This window comes from Varanus komodoensis, unplaced genomic scaffold, assembly GCF_004798865.1.
Source record: "Varanus komodoensis strain SLA01 unplaced genomic scaffold, ASM479886v1 scaffold2, whole genome shotgun sequence".
Lineage (NCBI taxonomy): Eukaryota > Metazoa > Chordata > Lepidosauria > Squamata > Varanidae > Varanus > Varanus komodoensis.
This window is the reverse complement of record NW_025335568.1, coordinates 42,828,644-42,845,567: the sequence shown is the minus strand read 5'-3', so window position 1 is coordinate 42,845,567 and position 16,924 is coordinate 42,828,644. Positions and strand designations below refer to the sequence as shown.

At 40.3% G+C, this 16,924-nt stretch overlaps 1 protein-coding gene across 4 annotated transcripts in view; it reads right to left on the bottom strand.

Annotated features, from left to right (window-relative positions):
• The window catches only part of NDFIP2 (Nedd4 family interacting protein 2), a 42,357-nt gene that overhangs the window by 22,923 nt on the left and 2,510 nt on the right, over nucleotides 1–16,924 (bottom strand). For 2 of the 4 annotated variants that reach the window (XM_044429119.1, XM_044429117.1), the window contains exons 2-4: nucleotides 3,909–4,068; nucleotides 1,346–1,482; nucleotides 148–258 (exon numbers count right to left, since the gene is read on the bottom strand). In XM_044429119.1, the coding sequence (XP_044285054.1) occupies nucleotides 148–258; nucleotides 1,346–1,482; nucleotides 3,909–4,068 (408 nt within the window). The remainder of the gene's footprint in view (nucleotides 1–147; nucleotides 259–1,345; nucleotides 1,483–3,908; nucleotides 4,069–16,924) is intronic. The other 2 variants (XM_044429120.1, XM_044429121.1) reach the window with 2 other exon arrangements.

Genomic DNA, 16,924 nt, shown 5'->3' with positions numbered 1-16,924 from the left:
CAGTATGGTTTACAGCTGATTAAGCACATGTAGGATCGCATTGCAATTTAGTGTCCTTTTGGTAAAGTACTGTGCATTTTAACATATTAGTCTGAGATGTGAGTAGTGGCAAGTTCTTCACAAGAAGGAAGATTTGTTTTTGCTCACCAGGAAGAAAAACTCACTGCAAAATCTAAACTTCATAGAACTGTACCATACCTCTGGTGGGCTCAGGAATATTTCATCAAACAGACTCCTAGACTCCCTAAATTGGCCGTGCTAAGCATGTAAAAAAAATAAGACAGAAAAACTAAAGGAGTGTTAAGCCATTCAGTACAAGTGAAACATTCAAGTACTGCTTCTACTAAATGCAATTAACTTTTAAGTGTTATTTGATTTAATATTGAAACTAGCTCAGAACAAAAAAAATTCCAATGATTTACATTTCAGAATCTGAGTATAGCAATAATCAATTTGTATTAATCAGAAACGAGATACTTGAAGGAAATGTCACATACAAAAATGTGTTTTACTTAAGCATTTGCAGTTGATCTGCTACACATTTATATAACAAAATTATCTTCCAATAGTGCTCCGCAGGAATCCCAAAATGTTAACCAGTCTCAGCATGATATTAATTTTACTTATTGAAAGAAGTTTTAACTGCCCCTGTGGTGTAGTGGTTAAGAGTGTGGGACTGGGACTCAGGCTATCTGGGTTCTAGTCTCCATTTGGCCATGCAGCCAACTGGGTGACTTTGGGCCAGCCACAGACTTGCAGACCAGCCTACCTCAAAGGGTTGTTGTGGGGATAAGATTGGGAGCGGTAAGAGAAGAATGATGTAAGCCACTTTGAGACATTGTAAGGAAAAAGGTGGGACATAAATATAATAAATAAAGAGTAATCCACCAAACCAAAGGCAATCCACTCAATATGTATGGTGGTCTATGAGGGATTCAGTAAAGCTCTTAGAGATGCCCACCTAGATCTTAAAAAGCAAAAGAGTTCACTTGAGTTCCTGGCAGGCAAGGGTCGATTAATGGGCCGCACTTGGCTTGGTTAGCTACAAGTAGGGCAAGGCTAGGCTAATGATACGGCAACCCTTGATGTCGACTCTGAAATGGTCAGCTGGGATTTTATGTGCTAAAGCAGCTGCACAGGCAGTCTCCAATTTTTAAGGTGCTTTGCACAGATAATTAAGACTCACCCAGTCTTATTTCAGATAAGCAAGAGAACCTTTAACAAATCATTCAAACTTTACATATGTTTGCCGAAGAAAGCACTTGTAAATCATACCTGCTGGTGTCAATGTCAATAGCACATTTCAAAACTTTATGCTTTGCTGCCACACAAATTGCTTACTCACTCGTTGGGCTGCTGCTTCTGCTGCAACAGCTGCCATTGCTGCAGCTTTGGCTTTCTCCGCTTCATCGTAAGTAGGAAGAGAGGTAGCTACACTGTATGGAGGTGGCATTGGGTAAAAATCATTAGGCAATTCAATTTCTGTAAAAGAACACACAGCAAACCATGATTTAGAGACTAAAGAATAATCAGGTTGAACCACAATCTCTGATACTTGTAAGAGAGTTAAATCAAATATTTACCTACAAAGAATATACTATTTCTGGGTGGTTTTACATACAATGTGACTGGGATTATTTAAAGTGTTACGAGGCTGTTTCCCTTAAATGTTGGTAAGTTTCAGAAGAGCAGGGGGTGTAACTGAGGGGGATAAGTGAGTGAGGTGATTGGTTGGTGACTGAGAGTGTGTGGGCAAAGCTTGGAAGTGTGTGGGGAGAGAGAGAGGAAACAGTCAGTTGTGTTGTGGTCTGTCAGCAGTTAGCTGACAGAGTTGTGGTCTACAGAAGCTGAAGAGGCAGCCTTCTCATTACAATCCCAGATAATGCTGTGTAATGCTTGAGGCGAGACTGAGGGTACTAAGTCTTTTCAGCCTGGAGGAGACTCAGGGGGGATCTGGTGATGACATATAGGTACGTGAGGTGGTATCCCACAGAGGTGGGTAGAGACCTGTTCTCCCCTGCAGAGGAGGGCAGGACGTGCTCCAACACAGCAAAGCTCTAGGAACCAAGGTTTAATATGGATGCCAGGAAGTACTTCCTGACAGTTAGGGCCCCAAGGGTATGAAATGGGCTTCCGTGGGAGGTGGTTGAAGCCCCATTGGTAAGAGTGTTCAAGGATAGGCTAGACTTGCACATGGTAGGCATGTCATGAGCAGAGCCAGCGGGAGCCAGTGGTCACACTAGATGGTCCGGGAGGTACCTTCTGACTTGCTCTGCTTCTATATTTCTATGTTTCTACGTAAAGCATTCTAAAGAAGGAAGTAGAATACTCGGAGGACATATTAGTGAGAGTCAGAACCACATATTGTCAAGTATGATGTGTGAGAAAGAAGCTGACAGAAACCTGAGTACAGGAGAGAAAGGAGGATCTGTGTGTGAGGCTTGTGAAGGGAAAGAGTGAGATACCTCAGAAGTTATTTTCATGGTAAATAAAACATTGTATAATAGTAAGTTGCAGAACAACTTGAAACCAATATACTTACTGCACAAAAAGTTTTACTCTGTTTATTTTTAGCTCAGAGTAATAGGCTGATTATCAGTGCCTTGTCCTCCCAACCACATAATCCAATATAGGAGCTTTACAGACTGGGCACAATACTGTGAGAGATTAAGTAATTAAATTGGGATTAAATCCCTGGTGGCAGCTTTACCTACCAAGAAAGGGAGATTTTAAAAAGTTAAAGACACTCCATATCTCAACATGTTATAGGTACTCGTGACAGTGTACTCGTGACAGTGATGTTTCTCAGTTCAATGTAAGCTAAAAGGACAAGGTTATCTCATAGCTGTTAAAGAGGATTTTTGTTGTTTGAAACATTATATGGTTCTCAGCTCTATATTTAAATTTCTAAGTTAATGGTCCAAGTATAATTTTTAACAGTTTTACAGTACTTTCAATTTCCTGAAGGAAGAACATGGATGTTCAAAACAAACTAAAAGATTGGCTAATGCCAACTTAATACAGTAACATTTGCATTTTTGAAGGAATGTTACAAGTACTGATTTTCTTCAGTGCCTGTAAGTATATCTTTCCAAAAAGTTGTGTAGGACTCTGGAAGTCAAAGACCATTTCTCCATTCACTTATCTAAGACTGGTCCAACCATAGCTGGAGCCAGAGGTCAGATTAGATGGCCTGAGAGGCCCCTTCTGACTCGCTCTGTTTCTATGCTTCTGTTAACTCTGATGTTTCACTAGCTCTCTAACAAGACTGCTATGAGATCACTACTGCTATTTGGTAAACCCTAATAAACCAGTTTTGAATAGTAACCTTTTTACTAATTATTTCACTTTTGTCTCTTGCACACAGGGGACAGATAATCTTCAAACACACACACATCATCTCAAACTAAATTAGTATCCTTCTTTTAATAACTATTATTTTCATTTTTATGGAAACACAAAGTTAAGATTCCTTTAATGGTTGGTGGTCATGCTTTAACCAGTACTAAGAGATACTCATCTTCTACATAAAGAAGGAAGCTTATGAATTAATGCAAACTGAACATCAATTAAATCTAGTTATTTGACATGTTAAGCATTTGTACATTGATACTTAATCATTGAGAAAATCATTTTTAATCCAGGGATGGAAAATATGTGGCCCTAAAGCTCTTCAATCCCAAATCTATCAGCCCTAGCCAATGTGACTAATGGTCAGAGATGATGGGATTTGGAGCCCATAATCATCTCAAGTAATCCAGGTTCCCTGACTCCTGCTTTAAACAGGACAGCAATAGAAGGTGATGGTGATAACATATACTTCTGACTGAAAGGATGATTCTGGCTTCATCTGCTGATCCAGCACTGCTGAAATTACCTAGGAAAGTTATATAATCAAAATCTAGTACCTGATGTTGTAGCTGCTTCTGTAGCAACACTACAGTAAGGTGGAGGTGAAGTCTCTGCATCAGGTAGAGGTGCCTCCGTTTGAGAAGCTGGCATAGTTTCTGTGGAGGTGGATGGTTGTTCAACCACTGATGGTTCTGGAGTATCATCTTCATTATGAAGCTTTTAAGAAACAGATACATTCAAGGAACTGTTTTGTAATACAAGTCATTATTGACTGAAGATAAATACAACTATTAAAATCAATTACAAGAATAACCCCTGCTTCATTGTATACTATTGTGCCTACTGAATCTCTACTAAAATGCTTGATTGAGGAACATTCTGAAAAACACCAAAATACTCAAAATGTATCTAACATCCATATTCATATAATCTTGTTCAAATAAATAGGGTTCTCTTCTCTCCTAACCATTCTTCCACTCCTTGCCCCTCTGCCCACATCTGTGTATGACTAAGGACAAAAGTGTTAAGATAACAAGTTTCCCCCAGCCTTTCCCCATTCATATTCATATATATATATTTCACCATCTATACATTACTGTATTTCATAATTAAAAAGAATACAGCAGTCATCTCAAAACCATTTCTATAATTATCTGCTCATGTTGTTGTAACTGGTTGTGAAATCTACTATTAAAGCCTATTATTTAAAGTTCAGTTCTCCTTGATGATGTCATCACTCAGGTTCCCATCATCCACTCCAAAAACCAGTATTTGTATCTTAGAAACCACTGCATTCCCTTATCAGTGTCTCACTTCCACGTGGCAACACTCGCATGTAAGCAAACGGCAGTTCATGAATGGCAGCTGACTTTTGCCACAAGGTTCAGGGCTTCGGACCCTACCCAAATAATGAGTAAAGGAGTCACATGACATAGGAGCAGTTTCACAATCCAGTGAGTTTGGTGGTGGTGGTGGCTGCTAATGTGCTTTTTGACAAAATTCATAATCAGCTAGATCCCAACTAAAGTAAATGGGGGTGAGCAAGTGTGAATCTGTTCTATAATGTATAGATCAGTGTTATATTTAACAACTCAGCTAGTAAAAGGCTACTAACCTATATTTCCATGCCGGTTGCAAAGGAGGGAATTCACCTTTCCCTGTAGCAAGCGTGGAAGTGCAAGCCAGCTGTCTTGCAGCAGGCTAGTAATTCTTGTCAGTCTATTAACAAGGCTGCCATAAATAGTGCGCTATTTAAGATTATCATGGAACAAAAACCAAGCAACTGGAAAGCATACTCTTCTTGACAGATATTTGATTGTCATGAGCAAAGCCAAACTCAGTGCAGTTCTGGTATATCTGGTGCGTTGCACGGCAGTGACATGACCAGCTTGTATACAGCAAGCCTCTAAATGCATTCAGCGCTATAGCATTTAGCATAATATTATTTCATGGTATCTGCAAGGCATTGGCTGCAGAACCAAAAGTCAGAAATAGATATATTAGTAGCAAATGTAAAACATGCCAAATACTCACAACGTAACAACTCAGTGTCTTTGACTGAACAATTTTCCCTTGTGGTAGAAGGAAGGATACAATCCAATAGGGCAAAGCTAAAGGAATTGGGTTTCAGTTTGGATCCCTACAATATGGAATGAGCTTCCATGGGAGGTGGTAGAGATCCCATCAGTTAGGGCATTCAAGGAAATATTGGACAATCACATGTTGGACATCACACGAACAGAATCAGCTGCTGCAGGGGTCAGACTAGATGATCCACAAGCCCCTTCTGACACGCTCTGTTTCTGTTTCTAAGAAAGAGCACTATACTTTCTTCTGCTGTCCCTTGTTCCCTTCCATCCTTGTTCCCAAGCCAGGATCCAAGAATGGAAATTGCTCCCTCTAGAAAAATAATGCCCTGGAACAGACTTGGGCCCTTTTACATTTTACTAAAGTTCGGTAGCAACATGAATCTGAAGACATAGGACTGCTACCATCATGCTTAGCTTTGCCTTTACCAGAAATATCTGTGGGCCAATCAATAAGTTTGGAGGGGAAAAAACATGGTATAGGCCTCTAGAAACTACCACTTCAGAAAGTAAAATCATGTGTTTGAATGTTCCTGCGTGCATGATAAACTACAAGTCAGTCGACAAAATTACCTCCCTGATGCCAGGCCTGCAAAAGCATTCATTTTTATGGTTCTTTATCTGCCTTCCTGCCTCCTGGCATCTGTCCCGGGGAGGAGGATATCTGCTTCTGTAAATTTCAAGCCTTCACTTCTTTCCCTCCTACTGCATGACCTTGGCACCAAGGCACCTCTATCACAGCCACCTGTATCTTTGCTGCTCTTCTCACCAGGCCAGCCACTTCCATCTTTTAACCCCCACCATTCCTCAACCTTCAAAAAGCCCTTTTAAATTCGTCCTGTTGCCTACGGGTTGAGCGCATACGAGTCAAGGGATCTTGATGACTGGTTTAAGTAGCGGTACAGTGTCTAGTAGTGGTGGTGGTGGTGGCAGGGGTCCTTGGTTGGTAAGTGCATGAGGGTTTATGTCACTTACAAGAGGTGCATGATCTCTGGGGTGCCATTTGATTGAGTTCCATGCGGTGTGCAGTGTTCCTCTCTTTCTGGATGGAATCCATAGTCATCTGTGGTCTCATGAAACAGATCAGCACCATCAAATGGCATGTCTTCAATTCTCGTTTTTGCCTTGCCAAAGAGACCGGAGGATAAGAGCCAAGTGAAGCAACAGAGACCTATTTCCCCGGCCATGTTTCAGGCTCCACAATTAGCTTGGTGTTGAGCTGTGTGGATCTCCTATCTGGCTAGGCTTCATTTTTAATCTCATTTGCTAGATCTTGAGCTGACTTAGGCAAAGAAGAGCATAAGGATGCAATTCTGTCCCACAGCATAAGATCGTATCTGGCCATTGTGGCTTGATAGTTGGCCATTTTTATAGAGAGAGCAGCTGAAGAGTAAAAACAGTGACCAATAGCATTGAGGCACCTGCCTTCCTTATCAAAGATGGAGCATATTCTCTTCTAGTGTGAGCTTGAACAGACTCAACAATAATAGCATTAGATTGAGGGTGCTGAAAAAGGAACTCAGCATCCTTTTCCTGAACTCAGTACATATTTTGAGACAGTGAGGTGGAGGGGTTACCGATGCAGCAGATTTCCAAGCGAGCAGGGCTGGTAGAAGCAGGATGGCGACAGGACCGGCAGACTCTGTACAGACTGCTTCAAAGACTGGGTCTTTCACTTTGGCTGGTTCCTGTCTGGGGTTGAACCCAAGACTATGAGCCATGCGGAGGACTTGGGAAGAAAAGAAGCTTGAGTTCTCTGGTGCTCAAGGAAAATCTAATGTTGGTATACAAGTACCTAGTGGTAAGTCAGAGTGTTGCTCCAGGAGATGACCGAAATTGAGGTGAAATGGTCTCTGTCAAACTGCTGTTTGGTCTGGTCTGTATGGTGGCTAAATAGGCAAGAAGGAGGTCGTCTCTTAAGAGGGAAAGTTGCCTAGGTAGGTTCCCAAACAGGCTCGGAAAAGGGAGGAGCGCGCTGAAGTCCCCTTACAGAATCCCAGTTGGACCCCGAGGGGCTTGAATGGGAGGCTTTGTGACTGGAGTCAATGAACCCCCATCACTTGAGATAATAGTATCGAAGTCCCCTTGGTATCGCAAGGGAGTTTGATGTCTTCTGTGTGAGGTCTCGGTCAAAGGAGAGCGAGGACAACGCGTATGTCTCTATTGTTCTAACTGGAGAAATACGCTCGGGATTGAGGGCACAGGCAAAGTTTGTCTCTGTACCAATAGGTCCTTGAGTTTTGAGAGTAGAACTGGAGATAGATCACAAATCTCCCCCTCTGAAACTGAGGTGCTTTTTGGTGCTTGGGTGGAACGCTCCTGAGACTGCCTTGATGTCAAAGCAGAAGGGCAGGTCTGTTCTTGCAACGGCACCACATCTCCAATGCACAGGAGACCAGCAGATGGTGGAAAAGCCATGCATTTTAGCGCTCCCCTTCTCTTTGTTAAGGGTGAGCAATTTAGAGACTTTGCCTTCTTGTCTGTTTTCTTCAGTTTCATTGTTTTAGGAATTTTACCCACTGGAGGGGCTAACTTCTCCTCCATGGTTGGGAAAATTGGGGCCCCTGACATATAGGAGGATCCTCTGCATGTAGGGCGTGGCTCCAAAGTTTGTCTTTTAGCCGGTCAGCTTAGTGTTTCCTTGCCTGCTTGGTAAAAGCTTGGCACTGATAGCAGGATTCTACAACAGAAAAGTCAATGGTCATCTGTAGGAGGGAGTTTCTTACTGCATGCATTGCAATTGCGGAAAGGAGACTTTAATGCCATTTTGTTAGTTGAACAAGGTGTGAGGTAGCAGAGGGTTAGTGAGAGAATGTTCTCCCACTGAGAACCCCCATAGTCCGAGGTCTGGCTTTAAAATTATTCTCTCTTTCTCTCACTCTCTGCTTCTAGCAAGAAGAAACAACTAGTAAGTAGGAAAGAGTCATTGAAGACAAACAATGTCGTGACGTAAATAAGAGGAGGAACTTCCTGATTTGCTCATGATGGCGGTCAAAGAACTGAGATTTTGGTGGGAGCCCTCATGCTAGTCACGTTGGGAGCCGGGCTCACACTGAATACTAATTAGTCAGCTTTGAAATTTTCCCGAAAACTGTTCCACGCATGCACAAAGAGCCCACATGTGTGATGCACAGGGACTACAAAAAATAACCACTGATCTATAACATATTCCAGGCTTGTGAATAGCCATTTGCCTATGTGCAGTATGAATTGACTCCAGTTAACCAGGCAGCAGATTAAAATGCAACTATATTTTTTACCCAGAAAATTTTTGAAAATTGTGCCATTTCATGACATTAATTAGTAATATACTGAATCTATTTTAGTTCAACTACTTCTAAGAAGAGGGAAAATGTTTGTGATATTAGGCATTTATTCTGAGAGAAATCCATATTTTTGTTATTAGACAGAAGAATATTTGCAAAGTAGAAAGGAGTCGGTTATTTTCAGGTCATTAATGTGGGTACATAGACTACTAAAATGTGTGGGGGCCAATAACATCTGCTGACTTACTAGGAGGGCCACTTTACCAGTTCTTTAAACTGACAGAGAAGAAGGGTTAGAAAAAATAAAGAGGAGGGAGAGAGAGATTCTCCCTGCCTAGTAGTAACTTCACATGATCCCTGTTATACTTTACCATGGAAAGAAGTCAACAAAACAGGCAGGATGTGATGAAATATTTGTCTCCTTGTTCTTGGTCATTTCTATGTCTCACTCCATCCTTCAGCAGGGTGGGGTGGGGAGCAGAGCAGAGCAAAGCACCTACTTTGCTTCTCTTTATACCACCACTCAGGCACCTATCAAAAACTTGGTGTCTATTTTTGACCGTATGACCTGACCTAGTTACTGAGCTCAAACTATACGCAACACCAATTTCTACTTCACCTTGTGTACCATAATGTACTTTCCAATGTATTCCAAATACTTAAACTGGTAAAAACATGCTAATTGGTTCATGCTATTTGAAGCATTTTTAAACCACTCTTCTGCCAAAAGTCTCTCAAGTGTGGCTTACATGCAGGATGCTTCCAAATTAAGGACAAAACATTTGTCTGGAAGCACCCACATCCAATAAAAATATCACAGTCCCTTTCCATGGACTTACAATCTAAAAGACTTAGCACAAGAAGAAAAAGGGAAGAAAAGTGGAAGAAGCAATCTCAGGCACCAGTTCCTAGGAAAAAATTCAGAGAGCTGAATGTACTAAACCTAATAGCATGGCCCTCTGTCAAAATCTGAGGCAGCTTGAGGGCTCCCTCTTCTGGCTAGAGACCAGTATAGCAGCCCTGGCAGTTACAGGATTACTCCAACAATGAGAGCTGCCAGGGCTCTCATGAGCACCACCTGGGAGCCCTGGGGGGAAGAGCTATATAAGAACTGGCTCTTCCCTCCAGAAGCTGCCTTGAAAATGAAGGTTTTCTGACTTGCTGCAGTGCTCCTCATTTGTTGGGCTCCTTCCTCCTGCCCTCAGGTAGCTGATCCTGTCTGTATTGTCTCCTCGGTTTTCTGACTCCTGGCTTGCTTGACCATTCTTTTGCCTCTTACCTTGTTCTTCTACTCCTGGCACTGACATCAGACTGTTGGATTACAATTTGGATTAGACCTTGAACCCTAACATGGTTGCCTGGGTCCCGGTGCCTTTGCCCTAGACATTGATATTCTCCTTCCCACTTTTCCCTAACAAGGTCCTAATCCTTTCCTACAATTACAAACCTTTCCAGGATAGTCAGTGTAAAAATCAAAACAATAGTTTTGGTGCTCGGATCATGGCCATTAAGTGTATCTATCCTTTTAGTCATTCTACAATATGGTGGAAGGAACTCTTGTATGGTTAAAATGAAGAGATTAAGCAGCAATATATATTATAAGGGTTGATCATTCCATTACTTATAAAATTCAAGACAATTTATCCCAACAACCTGAAATTTGTATTACCTAACAGGCATTCTAAGTGCCCAAATTTCAGATTAAAAAAGGTAAGATATTGCTCGGATGAAGCATCAAGAACTTCAAATTTTACTTTATTACTTTTTGTATGTACCCATACTTCATTTTTTCTGCTTCAACTATATAATAAGCATATATAGGAATGCTACCATGCTTATATTATTTGAAATAGCACTGAATATGTGGTAAAGACAGTATTGCTTCTTCCAAGCAAGCTTATGAAAAATCTAGATCCATTAAGCAAGCTGAGTTCAGTAATATTTTGTATTTGCAGTTCACTGCATTTCTTTAGCTCATATAGCTTACTAAAGTTTGTTCAATTTCAGCAAATACCTACCATTCACATTTCACAGTCCTGGGGTAATGGGGAATCCCACAACCAATATAAGAACATATTTTAATATTCTATAATTAGTTTTCCACTTGAACAGGAGATGAAAAAGATCTGCCATATGACAACAGCTTCATGGAATCAAACACACATCAATTATTAGTTCCCTTCACACTAAGAATGCGGCTACAGGACCCCACTTCCAAGACTGAATAATACCAGCAACCATGTGCAACTTAAGAGTGGGCCCCTGCAGCCCCATTCTTCGTATGATGTCTCTTTATGCTATGCATGCATGAAGTGGGATGGTATTTGTCAATGAGGCATTTTATACACTTATATTTTCAACCCATTGTATTGTCACAAGTGGCACTGACCCTCCCAATGTGTAATATTAGTCTTTCAAATATCAAAGAGGTATGGAAAATCCATTTAGGTTGTCCTTGTATTAAGCTCCAAGAAGTAGATAGCTAATAAGAAATACACATCAGAAATATTAAAGAGCATTTCATCACAAAGTTTATCCATATTACCTCCTTTTAACAAGAGGCAGCTATCAGACTTTGGCTGTGTTATACCACCAGCAGTTACTCTATATCGACAAACCTTATTAAGCACTGTGGTATCCAATATGTGTGGCATCTACATTTCTACTGAATTAGGCAAAACCTAGTATCTGTTAACCCTGCTGAGATGAATGCCAAGAGCAATCCACTGGCTTAGCAAATTTGAACAACCCAATGTATTATTCCATTCCTGCTTAAAATCGCTGTGTATATTAATCACAATTAAAATATATTTGTAAAACAGGATAGTAGGTCAATATAACTGATAAGCTTTAATAAGGTGACTCTGAAGCTGGAAAAAAATGGCAAGGCCAAACATAACTCAGAAAAGTAGTTTAAAATGCTTAGGGCAATGTTCTGTTTCAAAATCTTCTGCTGAAGCCGTATCACTAAATGTGAACAATGTCTTGGAAAAAGCAACCTGGTGCTAGATGATGAACGAACAACTATTCTTGATCCTTAACATGAATCTCTGTTTAAAAAACAGACATGAAAGGGGTAGAGGGGTCTCTGTAGTAAAGGGACCAGTTGTCCAATATTTATACTTTCACTTCTAACTTCCCAGGCTGTTACCTAAACTTGTTAACTTTCACAAAATACAACACACAAAATTAATGAGCATTGCCAAATTCTTATAGAAAATTACTGATGTAACTCTTCAGTCACAGAAATCAGTCCATTGCTCTTTAAAGACCATTAAAGAAAAGCACATATTTTTACAATTGTCTTATGATAAGGCAAGTATAAGTTTACAAGGAAGACTGCTGCCATATTCAGTAAAAAACAGATATCCTTACAAAGTGTTAAAAAACAATCAAGAATCTTGTGACACTTTGAAGACTAACTTACTGTAGCATAAGGCAAACTACTGTCTGCTACAGCAGGTGGTGGTTTTAAAAATTACAATGCAATTTTAAAAAGGAAAAAAGAAAACAGATGGCAGAGTTAGGATTATTTCATAATACTAGGGTCCAACAAACTGGGGATGGAAATAACTAAAGATATTGTCCAACATTTTGTAATCTGGTATATTAATATGTCAACACAACATTACTCAAGATGATACTAGCCTCCGTTCTTTCTCTGTCATGCTCAATCATGCTACTAGCTCAGAGACACACTAAACGTTATAAAAATAGTAACAGGAAGCAACAAGCAAGAAGTTTGACACTGATCAACTGTTCTGCTTGTCATACAATTGTGAATTTGAACCAGGAACTAGGTTGTCCAAGGCTGGTCCTGAACGTAATAAATGGACCACCTCTGTCTGCTTTCATTAAACACAAAATACAGGTCATGTAGGTTCTTGTGATGGGCAGAGAGTATTAGTCCTCTGCATTGAAATATAAAAACTAAAAACCTGGCCTGATTTTCTTTGTCAACCATATCATATCCTTCCTTCCATGTGTTTGGGACCCACCCTCAGAAATTCTCTCTCCACTATGATATGTCAGGCACCAACAATCACCTACTTTCAACTCTTACTATAACCTTGCTTGTTTACCAAGGCTTTCCCAATATGTCTTAATATCGCTATGCTTTTATAACAGTACTTATAATTTGTTGCAAAGAGAATTAGGTTAGGCCACCTTGAGTTCCTTGGAAGGAAAAAAGGTGGGACATAAATATGATAATAAATTTGTGACTTTCAATCAATATATGAGTATTAAACAAAGAACCTGGTCCAGTGATCGCTCACACTAAAGGGAAGCTCTACGCCTGTCTACTGGAGCTTGTAAATTGAGAGAGCCTGGATTGAGAGGCAACAGAAAATACATCCTAAATAGCAATATCATCAGGCTGTTCCCAAGGGAAGTAATGCTTACATTTTAAAAATAAGAAAGCTTGGGCTCCCAGAATTTTGCTGCAATCACCGGATTTGTTTAGTTCAGTCATACCATTTCCTAGATTACCTGAGAAGTATCTTCTGTGATATGCAAACATACAAAATACAAAAACAAAAACACCACCACACAGTTTCCTGTTTGATGTACAATCTCTATTTTACAAAAGTGGAAATGGAAAATTACAACATGTCTGCTGTCATCCATATTCAGTGGCTAAATTGATGTAATGCAATTTTTAAGAGGAAGAATAAACCTAGCAACTGAGGAGAACTTTGCTACTACAGCTATGACTGGAATTAATCCTAAAATTAAATTACCCATCCTTTAATTGCTGTTTCAGCACTGAAAAAAGTTGATAAAAGCTGAAAATAAATACAAACTTATGACACTTGGAACTCTGTGATACTCTGGCTAAAATACTTGCAATATATAAGAACCTAGGAATGAAGAAGCACTTCAAATTTCTAGACAGATTTTCAAATCGTGGTTTGTGGATCATTGGCAGTCTGCCAGCTCTGTACAGGCAATTCACAGAAAGTCTGCAGAACTGCTGAGAATAACTGTACCTGGCCCTACACTTGATTTTTTTCCAACTACATAGATCAAGGCTGTTCCAGCCCAAGTTAGATTAGGAAACAAGGCCATGGCCTACTAAGTTCAGTGATTTTCATAAGATGCCACTGGTACAGTTTAGTAATTTTGCTACTAAAAATTACCTATGAAAGGAGCTCTTCTCAAAAGCCAGATATAGGGGCATGATTTTTATAATACAGCACTACATCTGATAATGATACTGGTTATATCAGTATATATACCATACTGATAATGGTGTTGAATAAAATGATATTATTAAAATTGTGTTATGTGATTTGCTTTGTAGGGGAAAAAAGCCAAGATATCCAGCAATGCCAATGAACTGTATAAAATTCCTTTCAGAATTGCTGTTCTACAAGACAGTATGACACTTAGATTGTAAAAAAGTCTAATGTCCTTCTTAGAATCACCCTCAGAAAGCAGGACAGTATAATAGTAGTCAGCTGCCCTGCTGAAATTTTTCCAATAGCCAGGAATACCTGCCTATTCTGTTGCTATCTTTCTGCTAATTGGGCTCTAAGCCAAATAGAACTGCTGAGGTTAAACTATTACCAGGATAGTTATCAAAATACTTATCTGAATAATTATCAAAATGAGAATAATGTACGTGTCACCAGGGGCAGCATGGTCAGTCGGGATCTCTTGAGAATTTAAATAGGCTGAACATTTCCTCCACATATGCACACAAGAAACTGAACATGGACACTCACTTTTATGAGCGGCCTATTCAATTTTGCACAAATACGTGTGACACAAGTGACTCATGCAGACCAGAAATATGGCCTCCTCAAGCACCTGATGCCACCTTTGGCAACACTTCCTCCAAAGGAGGCACTAAATTTACCTGGTGCAGAAGCAAGAGTAGCCCCTCCAAGACTTCTAAACAGAATGCCTTTCCCCATCAAGCAAAGTAATGAGCCTATACAGCCCTCAATTCCTAATGGGAAAGTGACCACACTCATTTTAATTTCTTCCTTTCCTGAAGGAAAGAACGCTCTGCCAAACAGCTGGAGCACCTACCGTCTTTGTCTCTGATTTCTCCAGGCAAGTTTGGTGGACAAGAGAAAGGCAATGGCAGTAGCACCTACAAGCTTTTCTCACTGAATATGTACAAAAGATGGATTTTCTTTGGGGAAAACCTCTTTATATCCATGTGGTCTGTGTGATTTTTCATTTTGAGAAAAGAAGTTATGCTTTTAAGCACTAAAGTATGGAAGCAACATCCTTTTCTAGTTCTTTTTGTTATATACTGAACGTTGGAAAAATAGGGCATTAATTTTGGATTTACTTCCTGTTTTATGAACAGCTAATTAGCTAATTTATTCCCAAGATTACAGTAGATCATTACAGTAGCAATTGCCTCATCTCTCTATTATGTTCACAAGAAACTCAGATATAAGGAAGCTGTAGAAAGTTGGACAACTATTAGGTTATTTGGAATGGTGACACTTGGACACATTGCCCATACAACTGTAGTAAGGCAGCCCTCCACAGTATAAAGCATGGGTCCTCAAACTATGGCCCACGGGCCAGATCCAGCCAGCCATGCTCATTTATCCGGCCCACCTCAGAGGTTTTGGACTCATTCGGAGAAAACCCTCTCTGAGCGAGTCCAAAAGCTCTGAGCCAGTACAGGCATTCTCAGAAACTGAGCAGAGAGTTGGCACATGCGCCAAATTGCAACAGCTCAACTGCACATGAGCTAGCTCTCTCTTTCACACCCCCCCCCCATTGCACACATATACAGAGAGGGAATACAGAGCAGGAAGCAGAAGAGAGGCGGGCAGAAGAGAAAGAGAGATGAAGAAACTAAAAAAGGATTGAAGGTAAGAAAAAAATAACTTTTTAAATCTATTTTTAATTATGTTAGCTTGGGAGGGCCAGGCTGCAAGGCCTTCTCCGAAGGAGTAAGCTGCCGCTGCCTCGCCAAGGCCGGGGCGGACAGGCTGAGGCGGAGCGGCTTACTCGAAGACAGCTGAGGCGAAGAAAGCTTACTCGGATAAAGCCACGGGGCTCCCACGCCTCTGCCACAGCCTTCTCCAAGCAAGCAAGCAAACATTTTCAATTAATATTAAATGCTAATTAATTTTTTAATGTGCAGTGTGCATAGGAATTCATTCATTTTTTTAAACTATAGTCCAGCCTCGCAACAGTCTGAGGGACAGTGAACTGGCTCCCTGTTGAAAAAGTTTGAAGACCCCTGGTATAAAGAGTTATATTGCAATATTTATGCTTTATTATTACATTGCACTTTCATCCTCTTTTTTTTCCTCTTATGAGGAACCCAAGTCAACTTACATACCTTCATTTTATGCTCACAATCTCCAGGTGAGGTAGATTAGGGTAAGAGTTTTGTGACCTAGTGAGCTTCATGGCCAGGTGGGAACTAGAACTCAAATTCCCAGGCCAACATTCTAAGCATAAAACCACATGGGCTTTGTACAATATTTTTAGCATGCGTGGAATGCTAATTTTTGCTCAACAGTTTTTAAAAACAAAGGTTCTGACAAACAAAAGTCCCTCTAAATTTCTGCTCAAACACTCTGTTGGGACTATTAGTGGCTATCAAAACAGGAACTGTATCAAGCCAGCTTCTGCAATCTGAGGGTGAACAAAACCACAACAAGCCCAAAACAGGAAAAGCCACAATCAAGGTCTTTGCAGCTCGTGCCATTGGGCTAACTGGTTCCTCCATAGCCATGGGGTCAGTCACCCAGGTTCAGACATCATGACAACCTGTCATGGGTATAGCAACCCTTAGCTTATTAATTATTGGAATAGCTTGTTGCCCATTAACAAGCCACGCAAGGAAAATTGGTCTAAGTTTGCACAATGAGTTCTTATGTAATGAGAACCCAGTTCATTTTATTTACGTTTGACTTTTTTAGACTGTCGCTTACCAAAGTCTCAACTGAGTCCATAACTAAGCTGATTATTGTGCCAATTTGTACTTTATAGTCAGCTTCCGCAGAAAGAAATTCTGAATATGATTGCTTGGATTCTGAATATGATTGCCCTAACCCTTTTCTTCCCAGAATAAGCAGCTGTTTTACTTTTTATATGCTGTTCATTAGTCACATGATTTTTAAACCATATCAGAACAATAATTAATAGGTTCAGCGATTTTTCTCCATTCAAGTGTATCCCCAACTATATTTCCCTGATTTATTAGTTTTAATGATGAACTCCTATCCAATTAGA